The sequence below is a fragment of the Pelophylax lessonae genome (genome assembly GCF_965119305.1).
Source record: "Pelophylax lessonae genome assembly, chromosome: 12".
NCBI lineage: Eukaryota > Metazoa > Chordata > Amphibia > Anura > Ranidae > Pelophylax > Pelophylax lessonae.
In genome coordinates this window covers 25,544,168-25,568,660 of record NC_138779.1, presented here as the reverse complement: position 1 = coordinate 25,568,660, position 24,493 = coordinate 25,544,168, and the positions used below count along the sequence as shown (strand labels likewise).

General features: G+C 48.2%; 1 protein-coding gene across 4 annotated transcripts in view; it reads right to left on the bottom strand.

Moving 5' to 3' along the window:
- Positions 1-24,493, bottom strand: part of CLSTN1 (calsyntenin 1) — a 191,454-nt gene that overhangs the window by 80,791 nt on the left and 86,170 nt on the right. For 2 of the 4 annotated variants that reach the window (XM_082274509.1, XM_082274511.1), the window contains exons 3-4: positions 18,809-18,838; positions 4,720-4,915 (exon numbers count right to left, since the gene is read on the bottom strand). In XM_082274509.1, the coding sequence (XP_082130635.1) occupies positions 4,720-4,915; positions 18,809-18,838 (226 nt within the window). The remainder of the gene's footprint in view (positions 1-4,719; positions 4,916-18,808; positions 18,839-24,493) is intronic. The other 2 variants (XM_082274510.1, XM_082274512.1) reach the window with 1 other exon arrangement.

The window sequence follows — 24,493 nt, the reverse complement described above, 5'->3', positions numbered from 1 at the left end:
TAGCTGAACCTGCGATCTGTCCCTGTGTCACTCAGTCCCCTCCCCCCACACACGTCAGTAAGCACCAGGCATACATTAACCCCTCCCGCTCCAATAAAAATTAACCCCTTCCCTGCCAGTGTCATTTCTACAGTAACAGTGCATATGTATAGCACTGATTACTGTAGTAATGTCACTGGTACCCCCAAAAGTGTAAAAAATATCAGTCAAGGGTCCGATCTGTCCGCCGCAATGTCGCAGTCCAGCAAAAAAAAAAAAAAAAAAAAAAAAATCACAGATCGCCGCCATTACTCAAAAAAAAAAAAAAAAACACCAAAAGCCAGAAATCTTTCCCGCAATAACTTTTGTGCAAACCAATCAAAATACGCTTATTGCGATTTTTTTTTTACCAAAAATATGTAGCAGAAAACAAATTGGCCTAAAATGATGAAAAAAATTTGATTTTTACATTTTGGGGGATTTCATATAAAAAAAATGTGAAAAATGTTGTTATTTTTTCAAAATTTACGCTCTTTTTTTGTCTATAGCGCAAAAAGTAAAAATCGAACAGGTGATCAAATACCACCAAAAGAAAGCTGTTTGTGGGGAAAAAAAGGACGTAAATTTAGTTTGGGTACGGCGTCGCACGGACGCGCAATTGTCAGTTAAATTCGCACAGTGCCGAATCGCAAAAAGTGGCCCAGACGTAAGACAGCAAAATCCTCCGGTGGTAAAGTGGTTAATTAATGTGGCTGGCATTTTTGCCTTAAAGTCAATAGGGGGCGTTTTTGCCTCAAAGTCAATAGGGGGCGTTTTTGCCTCAAAGTCAATAGGGGGCGTTTTTGCCTCAAAGTCAATAGGGGGCGTTTTTGCCTCAAAGTCAATAGGGGGCGTTTTTGCCTCAAAGTCAATAGGGGGCGTTTTTGCCTCAAAGTCAATAGGGGGCGTTTTTGCCTCAAAGTCAATAGGGGGCGTTTTTGCCTCAAAGTCAATAGGGGGCGTTTTTGCCTCAAAGTCAATAGGGGGCGTTTTTGCCTCAAAGTCAATAGGGGGCGTTTTTGCCTCAAAGTCAATAGGGGGCGTTTTTGCCTCAAAGTCAATAGGGGGCGTTTTTGCCTCAAAGTCAATAGGGGGCGTTTTTGCCTCAAAGTCAATAGGGGGCGTTTTTGCCTCAAAGTCAATAGGGGGCGTTTTTGCCTCAAAGTGAACAGGGGGCGTTTTTGCCTCAAAGTGAACAGGGGGCGTTTTTGCATCAAAGTGAACAGGGGGCATTTTTGCATCAAAGTGAACAGGGGGCATTTTTGCATCAAAGGCAATGGGGGGGGGGGGCACTTTAAAGATAATGGGACACGATTTTGCATCAAGGTCAATGAGACTCAGCATGCCATTATCAGCACCTTTTTTTTTTTTTTTCCTATTGGCAAAACACCAATAACCCTTATTCCAGGCGATAATTTTCAGCAGCCGATATATTGGTGCATCCCTATTAGATATGGTACCTGGCATAGTACGAATCTTAAACACAACCCTTATGCCAGGACAGGCTAAATTATAAGGTTGGTTGCCAAAGTGTAAGAGTTTTTTTTTTTCTTGTTAATTCATGTTTCCTTATAATCAGTCAGACTTGCTGGCACCCATAAATGTTGTGGAATACAATAAAGGTATATGCGATATCCATATGGGTGATTGAAGACAACACTTCAAAAGAGGCACAAATGTTATTACAAACCTACAGCAAAATATGTACATAAATTACTGCGTGCGTCACATAAAACACTTATTTATTTATACACACTAAAGTGGCCTTTTAATCTTTAATGAGGAATGACTGGATCTGTGCTGGAAATTAGCTGCAGGTATCAGATGTAATGGGCATAGAAAGATTAAGAAAAGCAGCCGATATCAGAAAGAAGGTCAAATAGGATGGGGACACATGCATGAAAGATTTTACTATATAAATCACCTAAAACTGAGAAAAAAGGGATGCGAGCACCAGCCAGAAGAAAGCTATACCCCTGCCCCTACACCTTCCTTGGGTGAGAGTGGATCCCCTATAAAATATACTATGGAGATGTACACATTCACAGGTTATATAAAACCTTTACCCACAGCTCCCAAATCAGACGTCTACGGTAGCTGCGGATGTGACTTTGGCATGCAGCATCCGGCATTTTTGTGAGTATGGATCCCTTAGTCTGATTCCTACATTCCAATCTACCTGATACATTTCCATGTTTATTACTATGTTATATTTTTAAATAAATTTACTTTATAAATTATGTCTATGCATCTACCCCTGAAGAGTGAGACTGAACTCACGAAATGCGTCAGTTTGCTACAGATGCTATGACAGATGTACTATTTGATATGTATGTACCAATGTAATGGATTTGTACACTTCGGCCAACTGTTCGGCAATAGGACACCTCCTTCCCAGTTTCATTACTGGCATTAATTCAATAAACTTGCATTATGTTTTTATTACTGGTCGTGGGGCGCTTCATCTAAAGTCCCAATGGGAAAAACTCTGCAATTTCAGGTTATATAAAAAGATTACTTTCTAGTTTCCCTCAGTGCCTCTGACACCTTGAGCAACATGCAGAAAACTGGCTGGGAAAGAGGGATTGCGGACCTCAATGTTTTATATTTCATAATGGGGTGGGGAAAAGTGCTTTTCTTTAGGCCTGAGGTACCCAAACCTTCTAAACAAAGGGCCAGTTTACTGTCCATTAGACTTCACAGGAGCCGAACTGTGGCCAGTGTAACAATGCCTCAGGCTTAGTAGTTAGTGGGAGGAAAAAAATAGTGGCCCGTCCTTGGTGTCAGTGGGAGGGAGGAATGGTGGCCCGTCCTTGGTGTCAGTGGGAGGGAGGAATGGTGGCCCGTCCTTGGTGTCAGTGGGAGGGAGGAATGGTGGCCCATCCTTGGTGTCAGTGGGAGGGAGGAATGGTGGCCCATCCTTGGTGTCAGTGGGAGGGAGGAATGGTGGCCCATCCTTGGTGTCAGTGGGAGGGAGGAATGGTGGCCCATCCTTGGTGTCAGTGGGAGGGAGGAATGGTGGCCCATCCTTGGTGTCAGTGGGAGGGAGGAATGGTGGCCCATCCTTGGTGTCAGTGGGAGGGAGGAATGGTGGCCCATCCTTGGTGTCAGTGGGAGGGAGGAATGGTGGCCCATCCTTGGTGTCAGTGGGAGGGAGGAATGGTGGCCCATCCTTGGTGTCAGTGGGAGGGAGGAATGGTGGCCCATCCTTGGTGTCAGTGGGAGGGAGGAATGGTGGCCCATCCTTGGTGTCAGTGGGAGGGAGGAATGGTGGCCCATCCTTGGTGTCAGTGGGAGGGAGGAATGGTGGCCCATCCTTGGTGTCAGTGGGAGGGAGGAATGGTGGCCCATCCTTGGTGTCAGTGGGAGGGAGGAATGGTGGCCCATCCTTGGTGTCAGTGGGAGGGAGGAATGGTGGCCCATCCTTGGTGTCAGTGGGAGGGAGGAATGGTGGCCCATCCTTGGTGTCAGTGGGAGGGAGGAATGGTGGCCCATCCTTGGTGTCAGTGCGAGGAATGGTGGCCCATCCTTGGTGTCAGTGCGAGGAATGGTGGCCCATCCTTGGTGTCAGTGCGAGGAATGGTGGCCCATCCTTGGTGTCAGTGCGAGGAATGGTGGCCCATCCTTGGTGTCAGTGCGAGGAATGGTGGCCCATCCTTGGTGTCAGTGCGAGGAATGGTGGCCCATCCTTGGTGTCAGTGCGAGGAATGGTGGCCCATCCTTGGTGTCAGTGCGAGGAATGGTGGCCCATCCTTGGTGTCAGTGCGAGGAATGGTGGCCCATCCTTGGTGTCAGTGCGAGGAATGGTGGCCCATCCTTGGTGTCAGTGCGAGGAATGGTGGCCCATCCTTGGTGTCAGTGCGAGGAATGGTGGCCCCATCCTTGGTGTCAGTGCGAGGAATGGTGGCCCCATCCTTGGTGTCAGTGCGAGGAATGGTGGCCCATCCTTGGTGTCAGTGCGAGGAATGGTGGCCCATCCTTGGTGTCAGTCCTTGGTGTCAGTGGGAGGAATGGTGGCCCATCCTTGGTGTCAGTGGGAGGAATGGTGGCCCATCCTTGGTGTCAGTGGGAGGAATGGTGGCCCCATCCTTGGTGTCAGTGGGAGGAATGGTGGCCCCATCCTTGGTGTCAGTGGGAGGAATGGTGGCCCCATCCTTGGTGTCAGTGGGAGGAATGGTGGCCCCATCCTTTGTGTCAGTGGGAGGAATGGTGGCCCCATCCTTGGTGTCAGTGGGAGGAATGGTGGCCCCATCCTTGGTGTCAGTGGGAGGAATGGTGGCCCATCCTTGGTGTCAGTGGGAGGAATAGTGCCCCATCATTGGTGCCACTGGGAGCAATAGAGCCCCATTGTTGTCAGTTGGAGGAATGATGCCCCACTGTTGGTGTCAGTGGAAGGAATGGTGTCTCATCATTTGTGTCAATGGTAGCAATAATACTTTATTTGCATTAAAGGCACAGTCCCATTTCAGTCAGCAGATAACAGCTGAATAAAAATGGAGATTGCCACCAGATGGAGGGTATGGTCAGCCCTTCATCAGCAATGACCACAGGAGCTCACGCTATAACAAGTCACCATGCTGTCAAAGACATGCAATCATGTGTTAATCCCAGGATGACTAGCAGCCACCTCTTTTATAGGCCTCGGGTTAGTAACCCTATACCCAAATACAACGCTGTCACCTTTACCACCATTGCTCTTACTTGTGAGACTTTTTGGCACTGGATCCATCTGGTCCTTTCCCGCAGTCATAGGCCTGGATGGTAAATGTGTAATCCTTCTGCAGCTCGCAGTCCAGTTTCTGCGTAGAGCGGATAACTCCCTCTCCGGTGGACTTGTCTACCACCACGGCCTCAAACGGCACATCCTGGTCATGGATCTTAAAGCCGCAGATTTCACCTAGCGGAAACGACAAGAGAATGAGGTTATGGTCTGCAGATGGGCAGGTTTAACCCTTTCTCTGCCAGGGTTCCCCTCACAAAAAAAAAAAAAGGGTTGAAAACCAAGCTGAGGGGAGAGGCAGGTAAGACACACGCACACAAACGGGGCAAATTATCAAACACAGTGGTACGGACATAACCAAAAGAAGAGAGAAAACATGACTTTCAGCAGCCAGGGGGGGGTGTGAGGGTCTGTGGACAAGGCAGAAGCATTGTGCTTTTATTTTTTTTTTATTTTTAACCGATGAGGTGATTGTCCTAGTCAAACATATAGCAGATGCCTGCCTATCAAGCAAGTCCAAGTTATATTGCATCCACTCATGCAGGAGTATAAAGAGAAATAATAAAAATGTATAGACAGGCATTTCACAGGAGTACTTGAAATTTCGACCAAAAGACAAAATAAAAAAAAATAAAAAACCAAAAAGAGAAGAAAAAAAAAAAAAAAGAAGAGAGATGATGAAAGTAGGCATGCAGCCTGGAGGCTGATGTTCATAGAAAGGAGACTGTTCTCTGCCAAGCAATGGCAATGCTGATTTAAAGGGTCAGTCCACTCAATAATAGTGTTAGTTATGGTTGAATACTGGTGAAATGAACCACCCACTGGATTCTTGTATCACTGAGGGACAATGAAACCTCATCACCAAGGCTTTCATGCCTGCCTTCCTCTGTACGGATGCTGCTGCCTTCCACAGATTGCATCAGCAGAGTGACCACGGCACTCATCTTACTGTCCCAGGCAGGAGGGCAGAACATGGAAATCAGATGGCAAAAATTGCACTCTCTGGGTTGTTGGAGATATAAGAAACTAGTGGATTGTTCATCTCGCCAGAATTGACTCAAAACAAGATATCAGCGATGGGTAGACTGACCCTTTGACCAGTGCAGAGGGTTAGAATGCAGAGTATGAGAGATGAGGAAGCTTCAGCGACACCTCCAGCACCTTTACAGTTTCAAAATCTGTTATAGGAATGGAGCAGAGGAAAGAACACTAAAATATAGGTGAAGTCTTCCTGTGCAATGAACCTGGCTAATCAGGGAATCAAAAGCAAAGAATAAAAAAAAAAAAACCTTTGTAATGTAGAAATATCAGCAGCTCAGACATCCATTTCAAAAGCTATTTACAAGAAGGCAGAGCTGGAAGAGGTATGACATGTGTTCCCATATACAATTCTAGTTATAGAGGGTGATGCTAATAAAATAGATGCATAGGGAAGGCACCCTATAAATAGGATTTTACAGAGGGTTGTTAGCATTGCTGTCCTGAGAGCCAGACTAGCTGACTCTGTCCTCGTCGTCAGGTTTATAGAACATTCAGGGCCATTTTACACACAGTGTGGTGACCGGTGTTTTTCCGCACTGGAAGAACGTCAGTCGCCGCTGGGACACACAGAAAATTGGGACTTTTGACTTACTGTAAAATCCATTTCACTGATGTTCATTGACGGACACAGCTCCTGATATTCATAACCATTGGGTTATACTGCCCCCTACAGGAGCCAGACACTAGACCGAAAAGAATTCTGGCTACAACCATGGGCAGTCCAAGTTGGTATATTCCCTCTCTCTGTCAGGAGAATCATAACTCCACAGAGGGGTGGGTACGGTGTCCGTTAATGAACATCAGAGAAATGGATTTTACGGTAAGTCAAAAATACCATTTTCTCTTTCCTTCATTGACGGACACAGCTCCTGATATTCATAACCATTGGGACGTCCCAAATCAGTGTTAAACATGAGGGGTGGGAAACAGCAAAAAAATTCCCAAGGCTAAACATTAGCCAACCAGGCAACAGGAGCTCAACCAAACAACTGGAGCTCACCTGAAAAGAACAATACACCTTCAAACAGGACCAGGTCCTCTTAAAACAGCCTGCAAAACCTTGTGGCCAAAAGAAGCATCTGCAGATGCCAACACATCCACTTTATAAAACTTTTTAAAAAAAAAGTGTGCACTGACGACCAGCCTTGCAAACCTGCGCCACTGACTCCTGATGACGGAAGGCCCAGGAGGCATTAAGCGCCCTAGTAGAGTGAGTCATAATAGGGAAAGGAGGAACCTGATCCCTGATGGAATAGGCCTGAACCACCGTCTGTCTGATCCATCTGGAAATGTTCGCAGAGGAAGCCGACAAACCTTTTCGAGGTCCATCCGTGAGCACAAAGAGTCCGACTTCCTGAAAGACTCTGTAGCTGCCAGGTACACAATAATTGCCCGGACCACATCCAAGGTATGCAAGGCAATTTCCTTCAGATGTTTAGGCCTGGGACACAGGGAAGGCAACACAATGTCTTCATTCAAATGAAAATGACAACCTTTGGAAAGAACGATGGACAGGAATGAAGAACCACCCTATCCTTGTGAATCATCAGGTAAGGTGAATGACAGGATAACGCCGCCAGTTCAAAAAGCCTGCACGCAGAGGTGATAGCCACTAAAAAGTTCACCTTCAGGGACAGCGTAAGCAGGGGAATCTCCCAAATATTTTCAAAGGGAGGCTTCTGTAGAGCCGAAAGCACCATATTGAGATCCCAAGACTGCAACGGAGCCCGAATAGGAGGAACCAAACGTCGGACAACCTGAAGAAAGGTATGCACCAGGGAGTGTGAAAATTTCTGTTCAACCCCCCGTTGAAGGAAAGTCAAGATCCGAGCCACCGGGAAGGAGCGAGAAAGAACCCCAAGAGACTCACACCACGCAATGTACGTCTTCCACATACGATGTGAGATCTTCCTAGAGGTAGATTTCAACAGTGTAGGAATCACTGATTCAGATAAACCTCTATCCTTCAGCACCTGGCATTCAACGGCCAAGTCGTCAAAGCCAGCGACTGTAAACAGGGAACGTCAGCGACTAGCCGCACCAGATCAGCGTACCAAACCTGGGGAGGCTAGTCCGGAGCCACTAAGGTGACTGGAATCCAACCTGCCTCAATCCTGCATAGAAGTCTGGGCAGAAGCTTGAGAGGAGGAAGGCGTAAATCAGATGATACTGAGCCAACGGGGCCAGCAGCGCGTCTGTGGCGTCCGCCAGAGGATCCCTTGACCGAGCCACAAACCTCTGCACCTTTGTTGAGCCGAGACGCCAACAGATCCACCTTGGGGATGCCCCACCCGAGACGAACACCACCGGATGAAGGGACCACTGGTACAAACCGTTCTGCCCACCTTAGAATGCCAGCTACCTCCAAAGCCACCAGGACACTTCTTGTGCCCCCTTGGTAATTGACATAAGCCATGGCTGTGGCATTGTCAGATTGAATGCGCACTGGAAAACCCTGAAGACGATCGGTTCAATGATCCAGATACAGTCTGATCGCTCGAAGTTCCAAGACATTGATTGGGAGTGTGGATTCTTCCAGCATCCAGATCCCCTGAGCAGAATGCTTGCCAAGGATGCCTCCCCTGTTGGACAGGCTGGCATCCGTGGTGACCACTGTCCAATACAAGGGGAGGAAGAATTTGCCCAGCCGAAGCGCCGGAGAACAAAGCCACCATATCAGAGACTCCTTGGAATGTGAAGGTAGGCATCCTTGCCATCGATAGAGGCGAGGAAATCCCCCTGACGCAGGGATGCCACCACTGTTCGAATGGACTCCATTCTGAACTTCTGTACCCGCACAAAGCAGTTTAGCACCTTGTGGCCCAGGATTGGACGCACTTTGCCTTCCTTCCTTCCTGAGAACTGTGAACAGGTTTGAGTAAAAACCCAGAAAACGTTCCGAGGTCGGAACCAGGACAATCACCTCTTGAAGGAACAGGTCTTGTACCGCCCTAAACAGGCCCTGTAAGCAATCTGGGGACAGGCGCAAGTTGGAAGAAAAAAAAAACCTTGCTGGGGGACGAGAATAAAACTCGATCTTGTGGCCGGACCAAATGACTTTAGGAACCCACTTGTCTTGCACCCAGGAAATCCGATATGGGTGAGGGCGCACCTTCATGTCCACGGGTCTGGAGAAGCCCGATCTTGGCTTGCCAGACAAGGTTTGTTTGGATCCTCCAGAAGAGGTCCCGAAAGGCTTCGAGCCCTTGTCAGTCGACCCTGAGGGACGAAAAAAAAAGTTTGCGACATCAGGGAAATGGTGAATACTGGCCTCTTTGCCCGAACCAGCAAGAACGTACATAGTGCGGGCCATAGCCTCCGCCTTCCAGTCAGCCAAATTATTAAAGACCGGGGACTCTTTAGCCGGAATCATGGTTGCCTTGTTTAATCCGGAAACCGGAGGGTCCACCACCAGTGGAACAGTCCACTTCTTAAAAAGGAAGTAAACCCTCCTCTGACAGTTTCACCTATAGGTAAGCCTATAATAAGGATTACCTATAGGTACTGTAAATATCTCCTAAACATGTACCGTTTAGGAGATATTTACCTTTCATGCAGCCAGTGACGTCACTGGCGCATGCCCTCTGAAGGAACGGCCGATCGTGCCGTTCCTTCAGAGCCCCGTGCCGTGACCGTCGGCTCCCGCACGCGTGTGCGGGAGTGACGTCACCGCGGCTCCGGCCAATCAGATGGCCGGATGCCGCGATCCCGGAAGATGGGTGACTGGACATGTCGCCCGTCATAGAGGTAAGCGAGCGGCCCGGCCTCGTTCTAAGGTAAGTATTTGATAATGAGCTAGTATGCGATGCATACTAGCTCATTATGTCTTTCTCTTTCAGGATGGAAAGAAAAAAAAATGTTTTTTTTTCGGTTTACAACCTCTTTAAGAAGGGACTCCTCATAGGGGTAACGCCTAGTAAAGCGCTTAGGGACCCCACAGGGTTGCTTTGGCCATCCCCACTCTTTAGCAATAATTCTGTCAAAATAGGAAGGGAAAGGAAACACCTTTGCTGCTTTGGATGGTTTGTGAGTGCCAAAGGGTACCTGCGTCTCCGTCGCAGCTTCAGCTGCGTCCTCCACCTTCAGGGTCTCCCGCAAAGATACAATCAGTGCATCCACCAGTGCCTTTTTGTGCGTGGTTGCAAACGTGGAGGAATCATCCTCACTATCAGGAGGATTCCAGGCGTGTGGTTGCAGACCCAGCAGGGTGACCCACGTCCGCAGCGGCCGAATCAGATTAAGGCAGAGGGCGCTTTTTGCTAGCCCGCAGGCCACCTCCACCAGGGACACAAGGGACTCCAGGTATCCCCTCCCCCCATTGGCAGTTAGCGCTCTGCCCCCATCCCAGGAAAGTGGCCAGACCCCCCAAACAGCCCCAGCGTGGGGGGGGGGATAAGGGAGACTTGGCGGGGGGTGCCTGCGAGGAGGAGAACCCGATTGTGATTGTCCCAAGGAGGGGCCCACGTCCACCCCAAAACCCTCCAGGGGGAGAAGGGGATAGCTACTTATACCGGGAACCAGGAGGGCACCGCTCCAGACAGAACCCCTCTCCATCGAAACAGGAGGGGAGGGGGGGGGGGCTGTCGGCCAGGAGGAATGATGCGACTTGGGCAGAGACCCGGTCGTATGGGACCTCGCAAGGAATTTAACTCACAGGCCAGCCCCTGTACAGTGGGGCAATGTCGCGGCTGACCTAGCGCGGAGGTCTGCGTGCTCTCGCTTGCCAGACTGGGGTGACCACTGGATCTAGATTATCCTGCCTGTTGCCCAGTCTGGCAGTTGATTTTAGATCTCACAGGAAAAGAATCCAGGAGGAAAAACGGAATTTTTGTAAAATCTTACCTGTAAAATTCCTTTCTCTGAGTCCTCCGACAGTCGCCGCCTCTTCATATTCGTCACATATGGGGTATTAGACTTTGCTCCGAAGGAGTAGCTAGGCAACAGAATATGTTAACAATAAAGCTTTAACATATCCCACCCTCAAGGGGTGGTCCCCTCAGTCAATACCCTCCAACTTCCTGCAACCATATCTCAGTTTTAGTGGAATAGCAGTAGAGTATACATTCAAACCCCAAAAGAGGGGCGGGGGCGGCGACTGTCGGAGGACTCAGAGAAAGGAATTTTACAGGTAAGATTTTACAAAAATTCCGTTTTCTCTTACGTCCTCCGACAGTCGCCGCCTCTTCATATTCGTCACATATGGGGACGTCCCAAAGCAGTGCAAACATGAGGGGTGGGAAACGCATCCGCGCCGAAAGGCAACGCAGTCTCCACATCAAAGAAAGGAACCTTACCAAAGGAAGGAAACCAGCTGGGCAACAGCAAAAATAAGTGCTCAACAGGAGCAACAACCCAGGAAAAGACAAAAAACCAGGGGATACAAAACTTATCCCAACAGCCAGGAGTCCCCAACAAGGGACCCTAGGGAACAGCCGCACTAAGAACCTTGCGGCCAAAGGAAGCATCCGCCGATGCCTGAACATCTACTTTGTAGAATTTTGTGAAAGTGTGTACGGTCGACCAAGTCGCCGCCTTACACACCTGGGCTACAGAAGCCCCATGACGACAGGCCCAAGACGTACTCAGAGATCTAGTAGAGTGCGCCTTCACAGGCACAGGGGGAACCTTCCCCTGCAAGGCATAGGCCTGTTCAATGGTCTGCCTGATCCATTTGGCAATGGTAGAGGCGGAAGCCGCCATGCCCTTCCGAGGACCCTCTGGAAGAACAAACAAGGAGTCCGTCTTTCGAAAAGACTCAGTCGATTTAAGGTAAACCCTAATCGCCCGAACAACATCCAGAGAATGCAATCTCACCTCCTTTGGATGTGTAGGCTTCGTGCACAACGAAGGCAAAACAATATCCTCGTTAAGATGGAATTCCGAAACTCGTTTCGGCAGAAAAGAAGGATTAGGTCGCAAGACCACCTTATCCAAATGAACAACCAGGTACGGAGACTTGCAGGACAAAGCCGCCAGTTCCGACACTCTGCGAGCCGAAGTGATCGCCACCAAAAAGGCGACCTTTTTGGACAACATAGACAACGAGATCTCCCTGATCTGTTCAAAAGGAGCACGTTGTAACACAGATAGGACCAGATTCAAGTCCCAAGGGGGCAAAGGATCCCTCCTAGGAGGAACCAGATGCCGCACACCCTGAATAAAGGTGCCAACCAAGGAGTTGGAAGCCACGGGACGTTGAAACAGAACGGCCAGCGCAGACACCTGACCCTTTATCGTAGCCAGCGCCAAACGCTGATCGACACCCGTCTGAAGGAAAGACAGCACACGGGAAACCGGGTACGTGCGGGGTGAAAACCCCCTGGACTCACACCAGGCAAAATAGGCCTTCCAAGTACGGTAATAAACCTTTCCCGAGGAAGACTTCCTCGCGTTGATCAAGGTATGAACAACCTCTGGAGAGAGACCCTTCTCCTTCAGGACCTCGGTCTCAACAGCCAGGCCGTCAAAGCCAGCGACTGTAAAGCAGGATGGTAAATCGGTCCTTGAGACAGTAGATCGTCCCGAAGAGGCAGACGCCAGGGGGCGTCGACCGCCAGATTCACGAGGTCTGCGTACCAGGACCGGCGAGGCCAGTCCGGTGCCACAAGAATCACCGTGCTGCGTTCCGAGTGTAACCTGCGAAGGAACCGGGACAGCAACTGAATCGGTGGAAACGCGTACATCAGCCTGTACTGATGCCACGGGGCCACTAACGCGTCCGACGCGTCTGCCCGAGGGTCGCGCGTCCTTGCCACGAACCTCTTCACCTTGTAGTTGAGGCGGGACGCGAACAGGTCCACATCTGGAAGACCCCACTTCGCGCACAACATCTGGAAGACAGCCGGATGGAGAGACCATTCCCCCTGATCCAGGGTCTGGCGACTCAGATAGTCCGCCTGCCAGTTCTCCACTCCCGGAATGTGAACCGCCGTTATCGCCGGGACATGAGTCTCGGCCCAAGACAGAATGTCGGCCACTTCTCGAGCCGCTCGGGCACTCCTGGTGCCCCCTTGGTGGTTGATGTAGGCCACCGCCGTGGCATTGTCCGTCTGCACCCGAACCGGGCAGCCCTGCAGCCGGTCCGTCCAGCGATGAAGACAGAGCCTTATCGCACGCAATTCCAGAATGTTGATCGGGAGGGAAGACTCCCCCTCCGACCAGGTCCCCTGGGCGGACAGAACGCCCAGAACACCACCCCAGCCCGACAGGCTGGCATCCGTGGTGATTATCGTCCACGAGATCGGACGAAACGACTTGCCCCCGGACACCAACGGGGACTGAAGCCACCACAGAAGGTTTTCCCTGGTGCGATGACTCAACGAGATCTGAAGATCCAGAGATTGAGGTCGCCCGTCCCACTTGGACAAGATCTCCGCCTGGAGACCCCGCGTGTGAAACTGCGCGAAAGGAATCGCCTCGAAAGCTGAGACCATCAATCCCAGACATCTCATACACGTCCGCAGAGACGAGTTCGGAACGTCCCTGAGGGACCTGACTTCCTCCTGAAGAGTCCTGAGTTTGTCTTCCGGCAGGAAGACCTTCGCCTGCACCGAGTCCAGTATCATTCCCAGATAGGGAAGACGAACCGACGGACTCAGTGTCGACTTTGGAACATTTATCGTCCAACCGAACTCCTGCAGAGTTTGCATCGTGACAGACAGGTCCTTCTCCAGACCCTGACTGGTCGCAGACCGAATCAGAATGTCGTCCAGATACCCCAGGACAGAAATGCCCTGGGCCCTCAATAATGCCAGAACCGGTGCAAGCACCTTGGTGAAGACCCGCGGAGCCGAGGCGATCCCAAAGGGCAACGCCACGAACTGGTAGTGATCCTCCGCAATGGCAAATCGAAGGTATCTCTGATGACCCTCGAATATGGGGATGTGAAGATACGCATCCTTCAAATCGATGGAGGCCATGAATTCCCCCGGAACCAGGGCAGCCACCACCGAGCGCAGGGATTCCATGCGGAACTTGCGAACCCGCACAGAGCGGTTCAGAGCTTTCAAGTCCAGAATTGGACAAACCTTGCCCTCCTTTCTGGGCACGGTGAACAGATTGGAATAAAACCCCCGAAATCTGTCCCGATGAGGCACCGGAACCACCACTCCCTGAGCCCTCAGGTCCCGCACCGCCAGGTGCAGATCCCGCAGGCGCTCTGGAGACAGTTGTAGATTTGAGGGAAAAAATCTGCTCTCCGGCCGAGAGAGAAACTCGATCTTGTAACCAGATCGAACGATTTCCAGAACCCATCTGTCCCGCACACGGGCCAACCAGGGTTGAAGAAAACCGAGCAAGCGTCCCCCCACCCCAAAACTGGGTGAGGGCGCCCCTTCAGGCCGAACTGTTATGGGCCACAGGTCCGGATTGGCCGGACTTCTGTTTCCCAGACCAGGGTTTCTTCTGAGAGCCCTGGCCCTTGAACGGTTTGCCCTTGTAGTGCGGCCGAAAGGCACGAAAGGACCCCTGAGGGGGCCGAAAATTCGCATGCTTCTTCCCAGAAGCCCCCTTAGCCTTGGGGAAATGGGGCAAGAGAGTGCTCTTACCCCCGGTGATCCCCTTAATCAACACATCCAAGGACTCCCCAAAAAGGCGAGACCCATCATAAGGCAGATTGGCTAAGGTTTTACGTGAAGATTGGTCCACCGACCAACATTTCAACCAAACCAGGCGGCGAGACAACACCGCCACGCTGTGCACACGTGCAGCCAACGGAATCAGGTCCAGGTCCGCATCACACAGATACATGACACCCTGGTGGATCTGATCCACCATGTCCAGGGTCGCCGCCGAGGCCGAATCGGCCACTAGGACGCGCCTAAGCATCTGCGTCCAACTTGCGATCGCCTGGGCCGCCATGAGAGAAGCAAATAGAGCTTTAAGCATAGAACCCGTAACAGAATAAGTATGACGGGCAAGAGACTCCAGTCTCCTATCCGTGGCATCACGGAAAACAGGGGATCCCTCTGCAGGAATCGCAGTGGCTTTGTTCAAAACCGCAATTGCATGATCCACTGGTGGAGGCACACACCACCGTTCATCAGTGGCAGGGGAGAAAGGATAACGCAGCTTGAATTTACTTGGTACCGCAAAAGGTTTGCGCAGATCGCGCCATTGATCCTTTACCGCGCGCTGAAAATCAGCATTGCAGGGAAAAACCTGCGGCGTCCTGCGTTTTCTCTGCGTCCCATAAGCCGCCAAGGCAGCGGGGGGACACACTTCGTCCTGCAAACGTAGCGTCTGCTTAATGGAAGCAATCAACTCATCCATGATTGCAAGCTCTTCAGGCGAGCCAGGGGGAGAATTATCAACCCCCTCAACCTCAGCCTCTACCTCAGACCCCACTAGATCAAGAGAGGAGCGGGACCCCGATAGGGAGGTCCCTGCCAGAACAGCCCCATCACCTTCACCCTCAGAATCGGAGGACAGAGTAACTCTGGGCCGTTTAGTAGATTGAGCAGCCACCAGCATTTGCACCTGGGCAGCAAGGCCAGCCACAATAGTGGCTAAATCCCCCCCTGGGGGGGAAACAGCGGTCCCCTGGCTTTCCACCAATACTGTGGGAAACTTGCCCTCCTGAGAATCCATTGCCCCTGTACGCCAGACAACCAAGGGTTAACTGCCCCCTTTCAGCAAGCGCGGTAAGCGCAGCCCACCGCACACACTCAGGCACAATGAGACCCCCACAGGGAATATACAGACTGAATACAGGCAATGGACAACAGGAATAGAAGGATAAAACCTGAGGAGACCCCGCTGCTGCTGCTGCCTCGACCGGTGTTCCAGGAAAAAGGAAGTGATGCTGCCAGGGCGCTCTATGTAAGCCTATGGAGGCTACAAGAAAATGGCCGCCGTGCATGTAAACCATGCGGCCGGAGCGGGCGCCGGTAAAATGGCGTCGTTTGGCGCCGAAACCGCCGCTCCACAGTGCATAAAAACACACACAATTTCATCCCATTATATGGATACATGTTAGATCGCCGCAGCGATCGCTGTATATGCCCCAACATGCCATTAAAAACATGCCCCACAGCACACAGCTTCCCACACTGCCCAGCCTGACACACACAGTGTCATACAGCTCCCCCCCCCCTTGCAGCCCACAGCATGCAGCCGAGAGATAGGGAGACAAGCAGTGTGATGTAAAGGCAGGTTACACAGTCCCAGACTGAGACCCCCCCCAGACAGACAGGTCCCCACATAGACACACTTACCTCATATGGCGTGGGGAACCCGCACAGGCGAACAAGCCGCTGCACATGAGGCAGGGAGAGTCGCAATTCAAGACGCCCACAATGGCGGTTAAGAAACCGCACAGCGTCCGGTGAGGTAGCCACCTCACCAAACATCCCTGCACCGAACAGGGATGGGTCGTTCACCGTGCCAGGAGCGTTACCTGGCTGAACGCTCGATGGCAGACTGGGAAGCCACTGACCCACGACCTGCGATCAGGGGGATCAGCCCGAGACCCAGTCCGCATGATCCTCTTCGTCCGAAGAACTAACTAATGCTGACAAAAACAACAGCTAAGTAAAGGTAGAGAAAAAACTCAAATAAAATATTAAAAAGAAGAAAGAGTCTGGGACAAAAAGTCCCAGCACAGAGAGAGCCAGCCACTCCTGACAAGCTAGACATTAAAACTGAGATATGGTTGCAGGAAGTAGGAGGGTATTGACTGAGGGGACCACCCCTTGAGGGTGGGATATGTTAAAGCTTTATTGTTAACATATTCTGTTGCCTAGCTACTCCTTCGGAGCAAAGTCTAATACCCCATATGTGACGAATATGAAGAGGCGGCGACTGTCGGAGGACGTAAGAGAAAAATATTTTCTATCTAAAATTTTTTTGCCAGGACCAAAGATCCCAGCAAGGAAATAGGTCTTTATTCCTGACTAGGCAAAAAACAAAAAAACTGAGTGGCTATAGCAGAGAGAGGGAGTATACCCCATAGGGCTGCCCATGGGAGTAGCCAGAATATAATTTTCTGCCTAGTGCCCTACTCCTGTAGGGGGGCAGTATAACTCAATGGTTATTAATATCAGGAGCTGTGTCCGTCAATGAATTAGGTTTTTTTTTTTTTACCTTCATGCATTCTATGCATGAAGGTTAAAAACACAAAAACCTGTGAGCAGCTTCACCCCTCCAACCCACACTTCTGCTTACCTGAGCCTGATCTTGATCCAGCGAAGTGCATGAGAACTGAGGCTCTCTCACTTCTCATTAGCTTAGAGACAGATCCTGCCAGCCTGATCCTGCCAGTAAGTCTGTTTTTCAAAAGAACAAGCTCTCCTGCAGATAAAGCAGCTACAAGGATGAGACAAACCATTTACCATTGACAAGAGTGTGAACAATGGTCAGTTTTTATGTTTTTCTTTTTATGTAAAACTTTTATCTCAAAATGAAAAAAAAAAACAAAAAAAAAAAAAACAAAAGAAAAAACAGCTGTAACTGCTTAATAAGTATTAGCTGGTGTTTGGGGTCATGTTGTTAGTCTATCAAATATAGCCGAATAGGTTTCATATTACATATGGCACTTTTCCACTGCAAGTACCGGCTCGGCTCTACTCGGCCCTGCTTGGCCCGGTTTGCTTTTCCACTGCGGTACCGCATGGTATAGTGTCGGAACGGTTGGGTACGGTATAGGTTTGCTTTTCCACTAAAGTAGTACTAAAGTTAAGTGGGTGGGATAACAACGGGGTGGGTGTGATTCTCTGACCAATCAGTGGCTAGTAGTGACTGCATGCAAAGGATTGTGGGATATGGTACCAGTTTGGTACCTGTTGGAACCACAATCGAGTAGGTACTGTTTTTTCAGAGCCGTACCGTACCGTTCGGTTCCATGCAGTGGAAAAGCAAACCTATACCGTACCGAACCGAACCGTTCCGACCCTATACCATGCGGTACCGCAGTGGAAAAGCACAAAAGCGTGCCGAACCGGTACAGTTCCATGCAGTGGAAAAGCGCCAAAAGGGCCCGAAAAAAAGTATGCAAAGGGCCCGAAAAAAAGTATGCAAAGGGCCCGAAAAAAAAGTATGCAAAGGGCCCGAAAAAAAAGTATGCAAAGGGCCCGAAAAAAAAGTATGCAAAGGGCCCGAAAAAAAAGTATGCAAAGGGCCCGAAAAAAAAAGTATGCAAAGGGCCCGAAAAAAAAAAAGTTTGCGAAGGTCCAGGAAAAAAAGTAAACGAAGGGCCACATCTGGCCTGCGGGCCAGTTTGGAGACCACTGGCATAGATCTGCCTGGCTCTGTTTACTAACTTTATATGAGGAATTCATTCCTTTCTGAATTTCATGGAACACTAACGTAAATGAAGCATCTTTTTTTTTTAATAGGATTATGTAATTCCCCATCTATTCTGTAACTCAACAGCGTCTATAAAAGAGTAAAGGAATATCTGTGCTGTCTGCAGCAACCAATTTCTGTCCCATTTTGCAATGAACAACAGAAATTGACAGCTAGAATTAGGACTGGTTAGTGCAGGCAGCACAGATTTAAAAAAAATAAATAAATAAAAATAATAATAAAATAGACGACAGGACTTGATAACAACAAAAACACAAACTTTGGCTTGCATGTGTTCCCATTCATTCCCAAACTCTGTGAAATGATCAATATGGGCCAGGCTGTGCTGTAAACCTTTCCCGCACAATAGTACCTATGGGCATCCTGAAACCTAAGCAAACATACCTCAACCTAGCTAATCCAATCACTGTCCTGAAATGGATGTCTGATCGCTAGATATTTCTAATCAACATGGGGATTTCCATCACATAACAATTCATTTGGAATTAGAAATTAAAATGATCCAAATGAAAAAAAAAAAAAAAATGAAAACAGAAGATTATATAAAAAGGGATCAGAGTATCTTCTGTTTAACCCTTTCAGCGCCAGTACTGGCGAGCAACGCTCTGCAGCAGGCTGTATGGCACTGAAGGAGCCAAGTGCTGATTCCCCATTTTTTTTTGTTTTCAGAACCAAAAAGTTAGTGGGTTAATAAGTCATAAGAGGAGAGAAAGAACCCGTTATCACCTTCTTTGGTGACTGTCACCTCAAAACTCTCTAAAGGGAGAGAAAATAAACCTGTGTCAGTAACATGGGAGAGAAGGTCAGATCAGAGACAGAGAAACCAAACATCACAGTTGTCCATACAAGTCTTAATAAAACACTTGGTGTACCTGACACGTCCTGGGCTGCTGAGAGAAGAAGCAGTAATACAATGCAACTGAGAAAACAATATAGGTTATGGAAAACATGCTGAGCCGGCAGGACCTAGCATGCATTTGTCACTTAGACACCAGAAGAAAGAAGTGTTTTTCACCCACTATTGGGAGGTATTCAGAAAAAGAAAGAGCGATGATGTGAAAAAACAAAAATTAGTTTACACTGAGTATTCGGTTACATTAGGGCTCCATTCACATCTAAGTGTTTTTGGACGATTTTCTGCCCTAAAGCCTCGTACACACGCAACGATTATCGGCCGACCGATTGCCCGTCTTTTGTCCAGAGTTGTGCTTTGTTGGTTGGAATGTGCCTAGACTGCACACAAATTTTCTCGCCCGACAAAATTATACTTCAGAAGTGATGTCATGTGTTGGTTTGCTTTCTTTGTGTTCTTTCTTCACTGAGCATGCCCAGACTTGCTCATTAGATTTTTCCCTGTCGAAATCTGTACTAACTGCACGAAAATCGGACGTGTTTTGGACGGCAGACAAAAATTTTATACTCTCCACAACAGATTTCTTTTAGCCGAAAAGTCGGAGTCGGTTGTCGGAAGCATCATACTAACAAGCCGGTCATCGGACAAAAATTCCCTGCCGATTTTCGACACGTGTGTACGAGGCTTAAGCCTCAGCTCTAAAAACGCCCAACAAGACAAATCCCATTCATTTCAACGGCCCCTGTTCACATCTGAGGGTTCTGTCGCCTTAAGCAGAATGCCAGTCGCTCAAAAAAGTACATGAGCTTCTTTTTTTTGGCAGATTATTTTTTTCACTGGTCACTTGTCAACCCAAAAAAAAAAAATGCCTGGAAAAACACCTGTAAAACGCCTGTAAAAATAGCAACGCCTAGATGTGAACGTAGCCTTAGATGACCTCAAATGTGGCTCCCAACACTCTAAATACAACACATTATGATAATTTGTTTTCCTTAAATACCTGTACAGTGGATGCCAAACCCAAATAAAGCAAACAGAGGGCAAAAGACCAGTCACTGGCTTGGCATTGTGGGCTGCCTGAAGTGGATATTTTTCAGGTTATTGACTTACCATGCTCGGTTCTGCACTGTCTGTGTGGAGCTGACCATGCTGGTGAAGTAGAAGAACATTGCTTCCCCAGGACAGCCCCGGGTGGGGTAATAATCAATATACAGCAGTAGAGGTGCAGAAAGTACAGATCCACAGAATGAAGCAGAGGGATCCTTGCACTGCATGTCCTCATGTACAACATTCTCTCCAGTAAGGAGAACAGTGCTCAACACAATATCTTCACCAAATTTCACCCCAAATCTCATGAGACTAGCAGTCAGAACTCAGATACTATTAGGCTTCATGCACACTAGCCTACACTGGCAGCTCCTAAGCTGGAGTTTAGGAGCTTTTGGCATTTTTTTTTTGCCAAAGCCCCTAAACTCAAGTCTATAAAAGCCAATGTATCAAGGTACTTTGGCTCTGAAGAAGAGGGCTTGACCCTTGAAATGCGTTAGCCTTTGCATGGTAATGAGGCTTCCCATACCACTGGCTGAGCACAGTGGACTTCAAGTTGGTCTTGTTGGCACTAGAGGTGCACTGAATGGAAATTTTGGTGCCAAAACTGAAAATGCAGGATGCACTTGGCCAAAAGAATTTTTTAAATATTATATATAAAAAATTGTATTCAACTTTTGAAATAATATCATGAATTTAAATTAATATGAATTTATTGTCGGCCATTATTGGCACCTTTAGCGCAAGAGAACCTCAAGAACGTATCACTTTAAATGCTATGTATGTCTGTTTGCGCTTCTGTAGTGGTGTTAAAAATCCTGCCTGCTGCATGCAATCTTGGAAGTCTTTGCTATCTGTATGTTATGCCCTGTTACATTTTATTACTGTTTGTTTCTAAAAATCCAATAAAAATCGTTGACAATAAAAAAAAGAAAACAAGGATCTACAGCAGGACAAGCTGCAAGCTCGTTTTTGGTCAGAACAGCAAGGTAGTGGCCGTCAGGCCTGAAGATTTTAAGTGGAAACTTTCCACATCCATTCTACTTCCTCTTCCTATCCAAACCTTGCACTGTCCTTTGATGATTGACCTCATGCATGCAGGAACATGCAGCTCCCAGGGCGAAGGAAAGTGTTGGAGATTTTACACTACAGCACACAGGAGCTGCTAAACATCTGTGTGCATTACAGTTTTCTAGCGGTGCTAACCAGGTCCCAGGCTACCATTGCCTATAAACCCTACTTTCATTTCAACAGATGTCAAAGCAGACCTTCGGAATTCCACCGATTTCTAATATGCAAGTATGGCCTTTTGGAAACCAATTAAAAAGCGACAGGTTAGCTAAGGCATATGAAGAAAGCTCAGAAGCACAAAGTGCTGGTAGGCTTGGATTGCCAAGTGGAAGGCTAGTCTTGAATTATCATCAATAGAAAAGCCATGGAAAACATGAACACAGATGCTTTCCCTGTGTCATCCTTCCTATGAAGGTTCCTGAGACTCAGGCGGTAGATATTAAGATGGCAAGGGTTGACCAGGAAAAGGACTGATGTCATCTCATGACCATGATACAAGTAGCCTGCTGGATGTGCTTTGTTCTAGCAGCCCTATAATGCTAAGGTAGAATACAGGATAAGCCGTTGTTCACACTGCCGCAAGCTCGACATACCTGAATGACGTCATCGTGGCACGCATATAACTTCTTTAACAGAAGTCAATGAAAGTCGTGTTGAAGTCGCCCCACAGTTATGCAGGGACTTTTACATGAAAATATAAAAAACAACTTACCTTGGCCCTGGCTTCTAATGCTTCCATGAGGTGCGGGCTATGGAATCATTCCACACTGCTGTCTCCTGGCATAGTTGGGTGCTTGAATTCCACAAGCGTACGTCCATGCAGCAGGCGGAAGTACATTTTTATCGAATTTCGAGCACTCAGCTATCCAATGAGGCAGCTTTGAAGAACAGTGACTTTACCCCATGCCTCCTGGAAGCCAGGGGCTATTTCTTTTTAAGCAGCAGCTTTATTTTTAAATCACCTTTGCAGGCTATTTGAGGAGTGGGGATTTTCGGGGATTTTCAATTGAGCAGACCTAACATTTAAATGGAAGGGCCTCTTTAATTAGCATAAGCCTAAAATGGCCCCCAAGTTCGTCTTAAAAGTTTAAGGAACAAATTTTATTTCTTTCTGGATACAAGTTTTCCTTTAGGGCCCCGAAAACAATAAGAGAGATGCTGAGCACCCTGCTCTTGCGCTCAGAACTGGGTCTTCAGGCTGCCTCTAACACGGAACTCCACTTGGCGTCCACTATGGCTAAGCTTTGCTGCCCTCAACGACCAGGGGTGGTCAACCAAACACTGCAAATAAAGACAAAGAAAGGGGCGCACCAGCCTAGCGCATTATCCTCAGCGGGCTTTTTAAGAACACAAATTTTAAAATCAGCTACTAACAAACATGCGTGATATTCCAGCATTTCAATTCCATAGAACAGTCTCTTTATAAAAGTCCAATGTCTCGTGGAGACGGAGGGTTGACGCGTTTCAAGGCCGTGCCTCTTCCTCAGAGCCTGGATCCATGGTTTCCACTGATTTTAAAATTTATGTTATTAAAAAGCCCGCTGAGGATAATGTGCTAGGCTAGTGCGCCCCTTTCTTTGTCTTTATTTGCAGTGTTTCCTTTAGGGCCACCTGTGTTCCACCTGGAAGATTGCTTCTTTGCTTCCTGTCCATAAGACATAAAAGGAGCGTCGAGGAGAACCCTCCCTTAACAGTTCATTTACATTTCACAAGGGCTTTCCAATCAGGCCCGCCTGTCCTTTTTCCAGGCCGACCTGATCGGACATTCCATGCACCTCTATGGGGCGGTGGATCTCAGCGGTGACCTGTCCGCTGACACCCGCTGCTCTCTGAACCTGTCCGTGAAATCCAGACGGATGTTAACCCTATTTTCCATCCGTCTGGAGGATTGGATCAGATGAACAGACAGGCAGTCTGTTTTCATCCGATCTCCCATAGAGGAGAGCGGGGCTCTTACCAGTCCCTCTCCACACAGTGAGCAGAAACTGACCTGTTGTCCGCCTGCTCAGCGAGTCGATCAAAGTGGAGTCCGCCGGGTGGAAAGCCAATGCGAAAAAACCCTTACTAAAACAAGTATCCCATTAAAAGGTTTCATCTCTACTCTTCCTGTTCTGGCAATAACATACGATAATATACGCTGTGTGGCAAATACATTTTACAGCAAACTCTGAAACTGCTGAAATAAACATTTCAGAAAACTAAGGTATAAAAGGCACTAGACCAACCATAAAAGTTGAAATAATCACCAGGGGCCATGCAGGTCAAAGATCTGGTCCAGCCGAAAGAATGGTAATGGTGGAACACAAACACTGGCGGGATAAAGATGTAGCCCAATCAATGGCAATGTTATGGGCAGACCTACTATAATCAGATGACAACTGTCGTCCTACTACATAAAAAAATACTGATTAAAAGGCCAACCTTAGGTAATTTACCATGCAGGGGCGGAAAACGCATGCAGCGCAAGTTTTTAACATTTATGAAGCAGATCACCACAGCCCACCCCTCCCCCCACATTTTTAATTACACTAAACATTAAGCACAACTGAATAATTATTAATTTGCCTCATTAACGTGAGCTTGGATTCTCCTGCATTATACAGAGCATGTTCGAACAGAACAGCGATGGTAATGACAGCCAGTGGGGAAGATGCAATGCCTGATTTAATGCTGTCGCTCGTATAATCAGGTTTGCCGTTTTGCCCATAAGGTTTTTAACTGCCTCACGTTTCACCTGGATGGATCAGACAATTGTGACTTTCTTCAGGCCTGCCAGGTGGCAGCGTCACAATAGACCATCATTCACGGGAGAGAAGAGAGATACTTGCAGGCAACAAAGACAACTGAGCTCTCAATTTAACAGAATGTTTGCTTTTCTTGATGCAGAACAGAGCTTTGTTCAGGCAGAGACATGCTGATTCCCAGTGATGGCTTTATCAAAGGACACCAGCAAAACTCAAACAATTCCCATTCAAAGTTAATTACAGATGTTTCCATTATTCAGCTTTTATACTACAAGCTGGGGATCATGCAATGGTAGCTTCATGGAGAAGATTTCCTTGGTGATACACCGCAATCACAACATGGTGAGCAACATTATAGGGTTGATTTACTAAAACTGGAGAGTGCAAAATCTGGTGCAGCTCTGCAGAGAAACCAAATCGGCTTCCAGGTTTTGTTTTGTTTTTTAAGCCTAAAGTGTTATGCCTCGCACACACGCAATGATTGTCGGCCGAACGATCGGCCGTCTTTTGTCCAGTGTTGTTGTGTTGGTTGGAATGTGCCTAGACTGCACACGAATTTTCTCGGCCAACAAAAACCAACTTCAGAAGTGATGTCATGTGCTGGTTTACTTTCCGTGTGTTCTTTCTTCTGAGCATGCCCAGTCTTGCTCATCAGATTTTTGTCTGCCGAAATCTGTACTGACTGACGGAAAATCA